This window comes from Bombus terrestris, chromosome 2 (genome assembly GCF_910591885.1).
Source record: "Bombus terrestris chromosome 2, iyBomTerr1.2, whole genome shotgun sequence".
In the NCBI taxonomy this organism is placed as follows: Eukaryota; Metazoa; Arthropoda; class Insecta; order Hymenoptera; family Apidae; genus Bombus; species Bombus terrestris.
In genome coordinates, this window is record NC_063270.1 from 1,809,284 (window position 1) to 1,825,754 (window position 16,471).

Consider the following 16,471-nt stretch of genomic DNA (forward strand, 5'->3'; position numbering starts at 1 on the left):
AAATGTTTCGATTCTTAAAAGAATATTTATTATCGGGAATGTAAGAAGAAATAAGAAGATATTTTTTAGAGATAATAATGCATTCTTTTGCATAGAACAATCGAGTATTTTCATTTCGTCGAGAGAAATGCTGATTCGCAAGCGAAGGTGAAACTGCATTTTCACCCTCTGCTGTTCGCTCGCACTTCGTGAGGAGTTCGAGCAAGTAGTATTGATGTGTTGAATTGAACGGGACGATAGCGGAACCTTAAGCTTCGTATCGTATCTAATCCAATGTGTTTGATTAGTAATAGAGCCAATTCGATTATTTACTCGAACGAATCAACCGTGTAAGTAGCTTTCCATTGACATCGAGATTCAATTGAAGCATTACACTTTAGATGTCAAAATTCTGTAATTCAAACAGACAATAAGGAAAACAGACAAGTTTGCAAACTGTATATTTAGTCTTTATCTTTCGCATTGATTCACCAAAAGCAAACTTGCAAATTTATTCGACCGAGAAATCCTTCGAATCAGCGAAAATATTACTTGCACGAGTTCGAATAAAACATTTTTTAAGCAACCAGTCTCCAAATAAATTTCTCACTTTTATTCCTCTAATCGGCAGCACCTTTATAAATTAATTTTCCATAAAATATCACTGTGTTCGTTTAATAAAAAAAGCTCACACCTACGTAAATAATTCAGATTGGTAAGTTTGCGTTTCTCGAGAAATCACCCGTTCGACAAACTTCCCACAAAATTTTTCAGAATCTTTAATTCCGCCCGTCTGACTCTGTATTGCAGTAGCTACTGCTGAAGGGGAAACGCTGACTTTGTCGAAAGTAACCAGAAGCGAGATGGGCACCTACCTGTGCATCGCGAGTAACGGAGTACCACCATCAGTCAGCAAACGAATGATGCTGCACGTACACTGTGAGTACGCCTTAATATCGTTTCACTAGCTATTTTCACCGAAAAGATTTATCTCAGCCACCCTTCGTAATCCAAAGATTATCTTCATAGCCGAGGAATGGATTCTGCTAATTCCCGTCTATCGGGTTCTGGCTTATTTTTAGAGATTCTTACACGTTTCTGAACACGTACCATGCACCATGATTTATCAATGTCCACCACTATCGATCTAATTATCCCCCTGGTGTAATAATAGTCGAGGTCATTTATTTACGACGATTTAATATAAAAAATTTAATATAGGAGATAGGAAAAAGGTTGATGAACAACATCTCGATGAATGGTAGAGATTTTATCGCCAATTTTAACGTGATTGTTTATCCGTTGTTTTGAATGAATCGTGTGGAGCATAATGTGGAGATCTTGTCTGTGATAATTTTTGTTATCTTTTATATAATTGTCGAATAGATTTTATGATAATCTTAATCTAGGAAAAACTCGATAACTCATAAATAAGATTGCCAATCTCTCTTGGTATAATAATTTCTTTATTTAGAGATTCTTTTACCATCTATAATCATTCTATCAATAACCAACCGTTTATCAATGCTTCGAAATATTTAAATAACTCCCTCACGTCTGTTTTCTTCGCTGACTGCACGTGAAGCTGTAAATTGAGTTACATCATCATACGTATAACATATTCAACGTCATGTCACACATATCAAATTTGTAACTTGTTTCCTACCGTGATATTCAAAATAAATATACTTCCAAACTCGTATCATTACATTGTCATAACAAAATTCTCTTCCTACGCGAAATGTGGTAAAATGCGAAATCTAGACAATATTTTTCATAAAAAAATGCTTTAACTTCTTTACTATAAAAGTTGTAGCGATTGAAATTTTGAAAAAAATGTATTGTACATATAAATAGTTCAAAAGTATTACCGGTTCTAATAATAAAGCAATTACTCTTTAGCGCTTGAAAATTATCGTTCACTGTAAGGATATATTACAGCCCTTTTATCGAACCCTTCAACTTTTATTTTCCCGTGAAAACAAATTAATGTTTGATGCTTCATAAGTCGTGCGTGTTTTCACGAATCAATTATTTTATATATGGAGATAGAAGCTTGGCAATTCATAACACACGTGTATTGAGACTTACACAGTGTTATCAAAACACGTGAATTCGTTGTTCAGCAACATAAAGAATTTAGGAAATGTAATTAATGAAGAAACGTTTATTTTATACGAATTTCGCAAATCTTCAAATCTCTAAAAAATGTGTCAAACATTAAAAGCCTAGGAAGTGTCAAATTCCTATAAGACCGAAAAATACTAAAAATTCTGATAATAAAAATTCTAGATCTTTTTAAAGTCTCAATACAAACAGCTATCATTTTATGTGCTGAAACAAGATCCATCGCAATGAAATTGATGGCGTTCAATTACGTGTTTAACCATGTATTTCCCTCTGTTCTGCAAGGAAAAGAAGAAAGAGGAAAGGTGAACAGAATTCTTTGAAACATTAAGACATAAAAATTTCTTAAAATTCACGACGCCGAGAGACGAAATGCATCATTGACAAAGCACAAGGAATAGAACAAAGAAATAAAATTCCTCCGGCAACTAGACCACGATAAAGCCATCATATTCCCGCCACTTAGGCACGGAGTGTATTCTGTGAATCGCGCACAATGCGAAGCCGCGGTCCTATCCGACGCGAGTTGCAATCTTAAGGACGTCCCACCTCAAACCAAATGTACACAGCGTGGTTAGGCTACCAAAGGCAACGGAGAACGAATGAAGAAGAAGCAAAAAGGAAGAAATAAAGAAGCGAAGAAAGAGGAAAGCAAGAGTGTGGTTGCAGCGAGCATGCACGAAGATAGCCATCGTATTCTTCTTTACATAATTTCAACGTGGCAAAAAGGAAACTCGTATCTGTATTAGAAACGGAGAAGAAGAAGCGGTGAGAAGGTGGAAAGCGAGAGGATGATCGCAGACAGTAACGGAATGGAAAAAAGAAAGTAAAGATAAATTGCAACTTAAATAATAGCAGGAACGAACTAAAGCACGACGAATATAGTCTACAAAGCAGAATCTTGGAAAAAGAAAGATAATATAATTATCCTGTAGACGATATATCGACTGCTACATATAGATAGAAAATAAAAGAAGAATAAGCACGAGAAAGGAAATGCGTACCTACCCTATGGAATACGTAAAAATAGTGAATAAAGTTTAATAAAGGCAATATTGCAATTTATAGTGCTCAAAGGGTAGTTGAAACAGTTTTAATCCGTTAATTTACATTTATTTATCTTTAGTCTTAAAAATCCACGCTTACAATTAGATCTCAAAACTGAAACTGGCACAAAAAATTGAAAATGAACAGAATCCCCAAATAAAGTGTAACAGTAATTAAGCCTACAAGTTTAAGTCAGCAACGGAATAACGAACGAACAAGCAAGTTGGAAGAAAAGGCGTGTAAGCAAAAGAACTGCGAAGTGAAGTACGAATCAGTGATGTAGCCAAGGACCGGCGAGTTAAATCGCGGTTACTATTGCGTTCCTCGGTGTCTTAGAGCCGAGAGAGAGGTAATTCTTCGCCGGAAATTGGATGTACCTAGGTTCCTGCTACGATCTTGCACCTGCCCTCGAGCGATAAGATCGTGCGGGATAATCGAATTTCATTGAATACGCTCCGTGCCCGCAGACCGTATAGACGATTGCATTCGCGAGCTATTGCTTCGAAATTCAAGCGATCGGGGCTATTGTCGATTGAGAGACCAGGCTGAGGAGAAGGACAAACCGGATCATCTCGAAGATGGCTAGAGGATCGTCTGTGTGTTACGGGGAAACGCTCAAAGACAGGCAGAGAAAGGGGTTTTACGATCGATCCGGTTCGACTCGTTCTGATTGTTACATCGCCACGCAAAGCGAGAAATTTACGTGGTCTCTTCGTTGGGAACGGGTAACGATCGTCCCTCCTTTTATCTTCCACGAACAAGTAAAACAGAAGAAGAACGCGAGAGAACCTCGCTTCCTATCTCTGTCTTTCCTCTTTTTTTTTTTGATAACAGCGCGCGGTCCTCGACGCGAGTCGAAAGAACCTCGTTGCCTGGAAACGTGACCGGAGGGAAGGAAGAGGAGAGGCGCGAATTTTTGTCCGATTCGGCCATTCCAAAGGTCTTCCGCGAAATTTCATTTTGATACAATTTCAAGATAGGTCGTTACAACGAATCTTAAGGGTACTCGCGCGCGATAGAACATTTATTCTATGAGAGAAACGACGATGCTTCTTTTCGCATGAAAGCGCCACTAGAACTCTTTCTTTCGTTAATTCGCTGGCTGATAAGAAATTTCTTTCCGTATCTCTGCTGCGAGAAATTTGTGAAAGAAATTTGTTCCTGGAAATAGGAAATTGAATATATCGAAGTTAATGTACAAAATGTGGCATGTTGGTATTGAAGCAACATCAAAGCACTTTCAGAATAATTTCGTTAGAGTTAACGAAAACCTTTGTTTAAAACGTCTTATAGACCAATCGTTTCTCGATATTTTTAATGAAAAATAACAAAAGAACCTCCAAAAGAAATTGCACGTAAGAAAACTACGATGCATCATTACGTCTGCGAAAAAGCATATTCTCCGAGAAAGATGGTATTTCTTGGATGATTCGCATCTTTTTTCCGCATAATTTTTTAATTGCAACCATACTACTTGTCCTAGTTACGTGAACCATTCTGTATATTCTCGACAACTTTTCTGCGCTCCATGTAACAAACAATATAAGTTTTAAAAACTTGTATCATTTGTTCGCGTGGAAAAACCTTCTCATTTTTCTCACCGATGTCTAACTCATATCCGCCTAGATGGTTCGTTGATGTTTGATGAAACGCGTTGATAATGTTCAACATATCCTCGCTATACGTACGTACATAGCGACAGAAGTGGAAAATCAGATTAATAATCTCTGGCTTCTGAATTAAACATGCAGTGGTTCAAATTCAGCGCGTAATTCCCAATTGTGCAATAGCTGGTCATTATTGTGCAGAAAGCCTGCTTAACCGTTGCCAACACCTTCCCACCATTTTGCTTCCCCTGTTGTACAACTCTTGAATAGCAACGTGTGAATGGAAATAACTGACACATCGGCTGCGTTCACAGAGCTCTGGTTAATTGTTGGTTGATTACACACGATTTACTAGCCGCGACCAAAACAAATTCGATTGTTTAATTAGCGTGTCTTACAACGGTGAAACGATACTCGAACGAAACTCCGTTCATCGTGTAATTTATCACGTTAGTCGTAGTTATCTGTCGTTTTTACTCGTCGTGAGACGATGATCGTATAGAATATCCTATAAAATACACGAAATGAGCGTATCTGTTGCATAACTTTGACAATCGCAGGCATTTAATCGATGATTATCTTTGATACGATAAAGGGAAGAGTCGAAAATAATATTAATGTAAGAGTATCGTAGTAAAACATAGTTTACCTATGTAATGATAGAATAGAATTGGGTGTTATCTTATTAAGGTAGAAACACTATGGTTTTCTCATTCTGGAGCGAGGAAAATGCTGCTTCCCGTGGACCATACTTATCCTGCGGAAACCGCAGTCTTCTCTATCTAGAATCCCTTAATGTCTTTCCTTGTAAGCTTATTTTACGTCAAAAAACAACACCGTTTAAATGGACCTTAATTCGTCAGCAATCTCTCCATTCTATTTTTGAATAAATATTTTCTTTTATTTACATTTCCAAATGACAATTTATTAAAACTCAAACATAAAGAAGTTCTCGTATCTTATCAATTACTACGTTTATTTTATTAATCAATCTCGTGATTAATCTTTCTACATTTCAATAAAGTTCTGGTTATGATTTAATACTTTAATCGCAATTGGTTATCCCTCAACGATTCTAAATTTTATTATTAAAAACACCTATAAAGTATAAAACTGAAAGGTTGCAGTTTTCTGTTGGTTACGTATACTTTCTACAATGGTACTCAAAAGACAGTAAACCTCAAAGTGTTTATTAGCCGAAAGTTATTTAGCAAGGTGGCTCGTTACTGCAGAATATTTCGGTCAAGAAAATTAAAGGGTTAGATTTACTGGGTCACCGTTCTACCCTAAATAAACGTGCCCACTAGCTATCTATCTAGACCGTTTCACTCGCAGGACTTAATTTAGATTCGTGCGGATTAACTTCTAACTTTTGACCGACTCTGCAACTAGTCTACAGCTACGAATCTTCTCACGTCACTGATCACGCTACTGATTCTTCCAATTTTTATTTGCAGCAATGCACGATAAGACAAAAGTATTGAAATATTTGCACCAACAATGAACTATTTGATCAATCTCCTTTGATCATTTTGAAGAATATATTATCCATGAGAATCACGCGTAATATACCGCGATCCAACAGTTTCATTTGACAGAAAACTAATCGATAGTGGAGAAAAAACAAGGGGTACAAGTTTCCAATAGACCTAATAGGCGATGCTAGTCGAGGCTTCGCGAGTTCCTCGCAAATTGAAGTAGCCTCGATGCATCGCGCTACCTGCATTTATCGCGGCTGTCTGCGTTAATCAAACTGATTACAACTGCCGTAAATCGCTGTCGCTGGTGGAACAATTTCGGGCCAGTTCACCTCTTCTGGGACAAATTGTACGAAGCTTTATTTTGTTCCGCGCAATTCCGCTTCCATTCCTGGAGTATCGCACGTAACAATCGCTTTGTAATTGCTTATGACGATACATGGAAGAACTTATGAGAACATAACTAGTTCCGCCGCTATTCCAAATTTTCATAGTTGGAAGGTTAAAATTTATATATTAAGAGAATTTCGAGGAATAGATCTTAATATGTCATAAATGTCTTATGTACTTTACTATTCACGCATTACAATACCTTGGTCTTATTATAATAGTATGTGAATTTTATCAAATTTTATACGAATTAATGATTTTTTTTTATTCGGTAGAATATTACAGCCTATTCTTACAAAGAATTTTTAGTAATTACGATGCCGCGTTTCCATGGCATATCTTTTTTTTCTCTGGCTCTTGTTCGAGCTAGTCCTAACAATTCCCTGACTGTTGAATTTGGAGTTAGGAGGGGAGGGTCATTGCCCCTAGCGCTATCCCCCCTTCTAGTCGCGGTCCGTTGGGACGGCGATGAAGCGGCTCTAGGTCGTCTGACCGCCATCCCCCTCCATCGCGTTATCTTATAAGGGTGAAAGTTTCTCTTTCTCTCCCTTTCTGCTCGCTCCTTTGCAAGCATAACTCGCTCGCAGAAGAGGCGGACAACCTCATATTCCTGTGTCCCGCTCAGCATCGCTTCTACGATCGCCGAGGGGGTCAATCTCTCGCCTATGACGTGCCGCAGGGTGTAGCGGGACAGCTCCCGCGCCGGACAAAACTCCAGCGTGTGCTGCGCCGTGTCCCTGCCCTCCCCGCAGTGGTGACAGATATCCGTCGTCTCTAGTCCGATTTTCATCAGGTACTTGCCGAACACGCTGTGCCCCGTGAGCACCCGCGTCACCCTGTAGGTGAGAGGCAGGCCGCGGCGGCTTCTCCATGTCTCCCTCCGCGCCTCGATGTTCGCCTCCCTCGTTGATCAGCTGAGACCGCCACTGGTCCCACGCGACCTCCTCGGCGGTTCCTAGATCGTTTAGGGCCGTCTGCTCGATCGAATCCTCTGCCGGATCCCATGCTCTCATGTGGGTGTATCTTCTCTTGAGCGCCAGTACCCGAAGCTCCCACGGGGCAGACGCGGCCAGAATGGTCACCGACGCGTGGAACACCGTTCAGTATCCCCTTACGATTCTAATGGCGGTTACCCTGTGCAGCCTTCTGAGGAGCAGGATGCTGCGACGACTCGCCATCAGATCGTCCGCCTATACCGGGGCCCCGTACATCACTCGGGACCAAACGACGCCCTCGTATAGTCGGCGCACCGCGACTCCCGCCCCGCCGATGTTCGGCAACAGGCCGCACAAAGCATTGGCAGCCGCCGACACCTTCGGAATCAGGGAGTCGAAGTGCGATTCGAACGTCCACTGGCTGTCGATGACGAGACTCGGGTATTTCATCCGCGATCCCACCCCGACGGTTTCACCTGTCATGTTTATGCTCAGACCGGGCGGAGAAATCCCTCGCCTGTTCTTGACGTAGAACCAGATGGCCTCTGACTTCGCAGGGGAGAGCCTGAGGCCCAGTCCACGCACAGCACGAATCGCGCAGGCCGTTGCAATTTCGCCGATGCGCAACGTCTCGTGCTACACGCGACCTCCGACCAAGACTAGAGTGTCGTTCGCGTAGCACACCATAGCCGCGCCCGGAGCCAGCGGGCAACGTAGTACCTTGTCGTACGCGATGATCCATAGGATCGGTCCCAACACCGAGCCCTGCGAAACGCCGCGCTCGACGGGCCGCCTTTCCTCCCCTTACCTGCTAGCGTAGCATACCCACCTGTCGTCTAGGTACGCGCGGATCAGCCGAACGAAGTAGTATTCTCGTCTTTGATAACGGGTGCTTTTCTGGGCGCAAATTTATCACCATACAGTACCCGGGCACCCCTAGGGCCATAGGGGTTGGGATTATGCCCAACCAGCGTACAAGGCATCCAGTAACCTTGTTACGATTAGCTTGCTGGATTAGCTAAGCCTGGCAAGGGCTGTCGCTCGTCTCAGGTCGAACGGGGCGCTTTCTAAGCCCTTCTGTCTCTCCAGGACGGTTCCGGAACAAGTGGGACGCTGCTCACCCGCCGAAGGCCATTCGGGGGAGCCAAGTACCCCTTAAATCGGCCCTCTTGCCAGCATCTTGGCCATCAACTACTGCCACCACGAATCCAAACCCATAATTGGCCGAGCTGAGGGGTCGCTACTCCCTCCGGGCTTTTACTCGACCCCCGTGGTACCATCCTTAGTCATTGGTGGGACTATCGTGTGGATGTACGGCCACGTCACCTCCGGCCGACGACCTGCTAACTTTGCTCGGTAGTTCCAGATGGAACTCACTATAGCGGGGGCCTCAAGGTACAAAGTACATGGGAAGTTATCCCGACGGTCCCATCCTTGGTTTTAGGATCGTGGGTGCGCTACTACCCAAGGCCACGTAGGGAGAGTGTAACCGTACTTAAACGCCTTACACTCCCGGCGACCTTCCCTGCGGTGTACATAGAAGACTCACGTAAACGGGACGCTTGTCCCGACTGTCTTCCCTGGCTTCGGGAACGTGGGTTTACCAACCCCCATAGACTCACATAAGCAAGTCCTTCCTGCGGGAAACCGAACGAGGTAGCTGGGAACCTCGAAGTGCTCCAGGGCCGCCATTATCTTGTCCCACGATATGGAGTTAAACGCGTTGACAATGTCCAGAGAGACCGCCAGCGCCACGACATCCCAGGAAACCATGTCCTCCATGTCAATCGTCGAGCGTCCCTTCCGGAAGCCGTACTGGCTTTCATGCCAAGCTCGAGGAGCTTGCCGATCTCATCCAGCAGGCATATCGGCCGGTACGCCGACGGCGAAATCGTCGGTCGGTCCTCTTTACGGAGCAAGACCAGCCTCGTCGTCCGCCATGCCCGGAGATAGACTCCCTCTTTCAGACATCTCGTGTAGGGGCGCCGAAGTTTGGGAGCCATGACCCTCATCACTTGTTCCCAGATCCGGCCCGGGATTCCATCCGGGCCCGGCGCCACGTCGCGAGAGACCATTCTTCTGGTCGCCTCCCACAGCTCTTCCTCCGTGACTTCCCAGCCATCTGTCCATTCTACCGTCCATGTTGTTTTCCGCGACTATTCTGCCGCACTGTCCTCTTGCGGGGGCAAAAGCGTCCCGATGATCTACTGCAGCAGCGCAGGTTCCATCTCCGTCGCTACCAGAGGGCCCTTCGCGCGAAGTTTTCGTGTCACCGTCCTGTATGGCTTTCCCTATGGGTCGGACTCGACTGTTTCGACCAGTTCGAACCAGGCACGGTCCTTCGCGATCTTAATCTCCTTTTGTAACGAGCGCCGTAGCACACGGTACGCTCGGTAGCGCAGGGAGTCTTCTTCCTCGTCGCGTTGTCGCCAGCGGTGGATGGTATAATATCTAACCTTATGGTAAAGCTACTTCTTTTAGTACATATCTTAATGGATTAAAGTATCTTCTCCAGTGGTCTGCTCTATTTAGAAGCTGGGTGACTAGAGGATTGTAATGCTTAGTCAAGCGTATATTGTAGCTATTACTGAATTTCAAAATTTCTTCTTTAACTGTTGGTATTTTTAAATCTCTGTGTATGGTTTCATTGGTTTACGTACCGAGGGGCATTACAGATAAGCCTGAGCGTTCGATTGAAATCACTCAATGGATCTCAATGTTAGAGTTGAATTTCTGCACCCCACAGATGAATCCCGTAGATCCATACAGGTTTTAGAATGATTTTGTATAAAATGATTTTGCTTTCTAGACTTAATTTCAAACGCTGGTCTATGAGCCAGTAGAACTGTCTTACTTTAAGTAGAACTTACTTATTTCCAAGTTAATCTTTTGTTTAATTGCATTCCTAGTTACTTTACTATATCCATGGCTGGAATTATTGTGTTGTTTAGCATTACCAGTGGACATGTGCATTTGTTTAAGGTGAACGTAACATGCGTTTATTTGCCTTCATTTGTGTTAATACGCTATGTATGGCAACATTTTCAATTTTATCCAAGTGCTCCTAGAGGACTGGAGAAGCTACTTCGGGGTTTTTCATCCGCTGCTAAGACTACAGTATCGTCAACGAATCTCTATTGACATTGGCCGAAGTGAGTAGGTCTGTCGTATAGATAAAGTATAAGATTGGTCCAAGTATACTGTCTTGTGGTACTCCAGCCTCGGTAGGAAAAACTGCAGTTGTAGCATATAAAAATCTAATCTTAAATTGTCTGTTATTTAGGTAAGAATGCATGATTAAATAGTATTGACGAGACAACATTTTTTTGAGCTTGTAGTAATCCAGAATGTCTTGCCTTATCGAAAGCCTGTTTAATGTCGAAGAATACTTCCGAGTAATATTTTTTATTTTCCAATTCCCAGCTAATATTATGTGTAATACGGTATATCTGTTCAATTGTTTAATGCTGTTTTCGGAACCCAAATTAATGATTTGGAGTCGTCACTGTATCATCCAGTATGGTACGTAGGCGCTTGCTTAACTGTTTTTCAGAGAGTTTGGATAGGCTCAATAGTAAGCTGAATGGATGGTATGATACTACTTTCGTTCGAGAATGATTGTAATGATTGACAGTTTCCACGAGGATGGATAATAACCAAAAATGGATGATTACGTTAAAAATGTATGTCATGAGTGCTATCCCCTTTTTTGGTAATTCTTTGATCACCTTATCGCTGATCATGTCGTGTCCTAGGGTCTTCATAGAGTTAAGGTTTTTGTCAATCATTGCATTGACTTTCTGGGAAGAAAAGAACTTGACAGGGAAAGAGGCTTGGCTTGACAATTGAAGATGTTTAAATATCTCGGTTTCACACGAAGTGAATTTAGGAAGAAACAGTTTGAATACCGCAGCTAGATGAGAAGCGAATAGGTTGGCTCTGTCTATGGGACACCTTGACCAATCACCACGTGGAGAGCTAAGGGAAGGAATTATCTGCTGTGATCTGGTGAGTCTATTCGGAACTTTCCAGAAACAGTAGTTTGTAACGGATGTGGAAGTCAGCTTCTCTCGATACATTTGAAAACACTCATTTCTGAACTTTTGTGGAAATTTTCTGGTTGCGTTGTTTAGTTTCCGTTTGTCTTCTATTTTGTTTTCTTCAAGTTTGTCTACTTCAGAGTGTCGGCTACTTTGCCATAACCTTCGCAACTTTCTTTTATCTTCGATTTTTTTCTTTATAGCGTTTGGATACTTGTGTTGAGTTATATACTCCAACTTTAGAGTAGAAGAGCGACACGCATTTATTATGTTGTTCGTCTGATACTCAACTGCTGCATCTATACCCTCTTTTGTTTTTAGTGGTTTGATTTTGAAATGTTGAAGGATTCCCTAAAGTGAGACCAGTTAATTGGTTTGTTATAGATTCAGATAACAGGTTAATTTTCAATAATTGTAGAGCCGACTGTTACAATAACTGGTGAGTGATCTGAGGACAACTCTAGAGAAGAATTAACTTGAATGTACCTCGGAGATATGTTTTTGTTTATGAAGAAGTCAAGTAATTTGTTTGTGTCCGTAGGCCAGTACGTGGGCTCACCTGTACTAACGTAATTTACTTTATTTGATAAAATACTTTTGTATAGTAATCTACCTTTTGAAGTGATGTTTCTATTGCCCCAGTGAATACGTTTAACGTTAAAATCGCCTCCTGCTATAAACCTGTGACCTAGACTTTAAAAAAAATGATCAAAATCCTCTTTTAATAGACTGTGCCTCGAAGAACAATACATAGCAGGTATTTCAAACGAACTATGCCAATCTTGAATCATAATGTTAGTTCCTTGGAGATGATTCTTCTTGTATGGTAGAAGTTCGTAGTGCTTGCTATTAGATTTTATAATAATACCTGATCCGCTATGTGACCTGCCGCTGAGGTGTCGAGAGTGATAAGTATTATAAATTAATTTTTGTCCGTAAAATGAGTTTCAAAAATAAGCATTATGTCTATTTTTTGGCAGTTTAGAAAGATTTCTAGGTCGTTTTTATATCGAGCCAGACCGTTAGCGTTCCGATACGTATCGACTTCATTATTTTGTATTGTAGCGGCACATGAATCATAGGACGAAACGGATCGAGAGCGACTCATGTTCTTGTTGTGCCTCGGAACAAAGTCACCGTTATAGGCAACCGTCGATCTAAGACAAATTCAAATTTTCCGACTCTCCCCCGACCAATATAAATAAACGGACGCGATCGCGAGCGAGGCAAAATATACCGAGCGATCATACTCTATTTCTGCGAATTTATTTGTACGAGCGTCTCTCGACGGTATTTATATTTATTATATTTATTCAAAATATACTTGACGGGTTGTAGCAGCAATTTCTCGTATTCCAAATTATTAATCCTCGCTCAATCCACTACAGCATTAAGCCTCATTTTGTTCATTACACTAACGTTAACAGAGGCAGCGGGTTATTGATCCGTTCTGTTTGTTTCTCAATTAGTTTCTCTAGCCCGTAAAAAATTTCTGTAGTTTGTTATTTTGTTGAAAATTTCGTTATTTTGTTTATTACTAGCGTTAGCGGGGCCAGCAGGTTATTGATCTGTTCTGTTTGTTTCTCAATTAGTTTCTCTAGCCCGTAAAGGATTTCTGTAGTTTGTGCATTAACCGTTTGGCTGTTATCGATGTTATCATGTGGCCGTTTATTGCTCGTATTTCCTAGAATCGCCCAAGTATAGAATACGGATGAAGAGGCAAGTCTTAAATGACTTATTATTTCCTTATCTGGAGAAATAGTATTAGGATTCGGATTGTATTTAGGTCTAAATTCAAGGTACATTTTTCTATGGAGCACTTTATGAGTTGGACAGCCTTTATAATTTTTTGGATGATTACCTCAGCAAAGGACGCATTTCGGAGGAATGGATTACAATATCTTTCGGTACGACCGTATCTTTGACATCTCTTGTACTGCACTATCTTTCTTTTTTTTTATGTAGTAGTTCGAAGTTTACTATGTGCTTCACAATTTTGTCAATGTTGTAAATGATTTAATTATTTGGCTTTGCTCGAGATCTATGAGAAACAAGGACATTGGATTTTGTGTAGCTCTGTGTTTTATATCGCTGATATTAGTTATTTCGTGTCCGTGCTGTATAAGTTCTTCCTTTAATCCGTCTAGGTCTGCTGAGTGATGTAAGTTGCGTAGGATTACACAAAAAGGTCTGTCCTCTCTTAATTGAAACAGTGTGAAAGTTAGCATTCAGCATTTTTAGAAATTTTATTATTTTTCTATATGAATCATGGTTACTCGGTAATATCTTGACCTGGTCATTATTTACTTCTAATTTGAATTCGTCTGTATTGACACTTATCAACGTTTCCGTCATTATTTGTATGTCTATGACATCATCAAGGTGGGTTGGAAGAGATGGGGATTCCTTCTGTAATAGTTAACTTTCAGGTATATCCATCAGGTGTATCTAATAATACAAATCTATTGGAGGTTATTATTACATTTATCCTAGGATCTTCTTTGGATTTTGCATTCCTTTTTATATCTTTTTTCCCTTCTGGACTTCCTCTATGCTTATTTCTAGACAATTCTTTGGATGAGCCGTACTTCTGCCATGAAAGTGGCAGATCATTTGATTGATGGATTGAGGAATGTCCTGGTTGTATGTTCGAAGCCATCTCCAAACCAGATAACACCAATTATAGTGAAAATCGATATCAACGATCGAGCAGTTTCATACACTACTCTTCGTTTTCACTTCGAGATACATAGCAGAAGCAGCATATATTGACCTGTTTATAAGCAAACATTTTACACACATCTGTCCTATTGCTTAAAGTTGCCTCTCTAAATATAAGACACTTTTTTTCCTTCGCAACAGCATTAGTGACAAATAAACGAATGAAAAACGATCGTCTAGTACACGCGGTCTCCGTGAGAGAAAACGACGTCTGTTCGGGAAAGTTTCGCAAGGTCGATGCTATTAACGAGATTCCTGATACCGGTGACGCACCAGTAACGACTGCTATAGTGGAAGTTGATACTAAAAAGCGACGGATAGTTTGTACACAAATTCCGAGGCGACTCGGTTCAACTTCTTCTATGAATTTGAAACTCGACTCGAATGGAATTCTTCGTTGAACAGGCGTTCAAATTCGCTGAAAGGAATGGAATTCGACCACTTTCCAAAACTTAAAATATGGATTTAATTGAAGTTTACTCCACTCCCCTCCGGTGACTATGTATGAGTTGACTAAACTTTCATCGACCAGTGGGATATTTATCGAGGAGAAACGCGATTCTGATGACAGATCGATCGAAAGAAGCTTATGCATATTTTAAAGTATACCTACTCTGCAAATATTATTTTAAGATATATCCGACGACTGCTTTGAATTTAAATCTCGTATTAAAATTCCAACGTTATTGGATTCTATTCTTACTTTGAACTACGTTTAAAATACGAAACATTGTAACCTGCAATTTTTCTTTCCCAGAGAACAAGTATTCTAACGTTAAGATAATAAATCTAAAGATATCCTTTGTGTAAATTATATTACCATAAACAATACAATGGCTTCAAAAAAAGTATTTACGCATACCTTTATTTTCCAATGAAATACTCTTTTATCAACTTTCGCGTTTCATTTTTATAGTATCAAATTTTTGTAGCGAATCCCATACAGATAGGAGAAATCATAGTAATGGTTTGAATCAGTAATGAAAAATTGTCGTTTTTATTGTCCACGCGCCAATCTGAAATTTCGACTCTTGTTTCCATAGATAAGAACTTTACGCGCATACCTCTTACTGCAGTATTGGATTTCTGTCGCCTTTACCTACCACTACCTCCCCTTACACGTTAAACTGCAGTTTACGATTTCTGCTTTACATCCTTTTTACGTCGCGCACTTTTTAGTCGGACTATTGTGATTTATGATCGCGTTATCGTCCGTAACATCACGACCAATGAATTCCTTCCATGGATACGATCGGTCGAAGCATTCTTGCCATGTGCGTATGCTAGTCCAAATGGAATCGTATTATTCGATTAAAACGAGCAATCTTGTATCTCCATTGGACAAACAGAAATTATGGTTATGCCGGTAGATCACGTTGGAATTAACGATTTTGAAATTGCTTATGCTGCTCGATTCGAATTTTTGAGATTGAAACTTTAACGTTGAATGTACTAACGTCGGTGTAGGTGTAGTAACATACGAAATTTGAGCAGGACAGCATTTTTTATGGATTGTTAACTTTCAAACGAACCGCGTATAAAAATATTAATATTTCTGCAACTTTTCAAGGATTACGACATGCACATTTGCAAAATTCAAAATTCTTATCCTCGGTTTATCGTTTAAACCTACGTTGACAAGATTTTGCAATCTTTGACCTAAATTTAATATTGTATAATCGCGCAGCGTGGCAAGCATTTGTCAGTCACTGAAGGGGCAGCAACGAAGACGATATGAAATTTACATTATTCCCAGGGATTATTTGCGTCAAAACGTAGCGGATGGACGCCGGAAACTCGGTGGTTACTGGTAGTTTCACAAGCGACGAGTACATCTTTAAACTGTCCATCAATATTGAACGAAGAAACCGTCGTACCAATCGTCTATTCACGCCGCGACGCCGGCTTGGTAGAGATGCAGCGAAGCGCGAAGGTTACAGTATTACCATGGAAGTACGAAGATCTGTCCTTTGGCCTAGAAGCAGAGGGAATTCTGCTTTCTATGGGAGCCATCCCCGCGAAACCACAACCTGCTCCCTTAGCCAGTCAACCTAGAAACCTATTACAGGATTTCCTAGCGTTTTGCCGCAGCACGACAAGCGTATTTCGCTCCACAGTATTCCCAACTGGACATCTTTAAACGATTC

The 16,471-nt window shown here is 41.0% G+C and overlaps 1 protein-coding gene across 4 annotated transcripts in view; it reads left to right on the plus strand.

Annotated features, from left to right (window-relative positions):
* LOC105666842 (lachesin) overlaps positions 1 to 16,471 on the plus strand; it is a 224,584-nt gene that overhangs the window by 151,101 nt on the left and 57,012 nt on the right. For all 4 annotated transcript variants that reach the window (XR_007227608.1, XM_048414186.1, XM_048414182.1 and 1 more), the window contains exon 6: positions 790 to 918. Coding sequence is in view for 3 of the 4 variants with exons in the window: in XM_048414186.1 (XP_048270143.1) it covers positions 790 to 918 (129 nt within the window). In the remaining variant the exon portion in view is untranslated. The remainder of the gene's footprint in view (positions 1 to 789; positions 919 to 16,471) is intronic.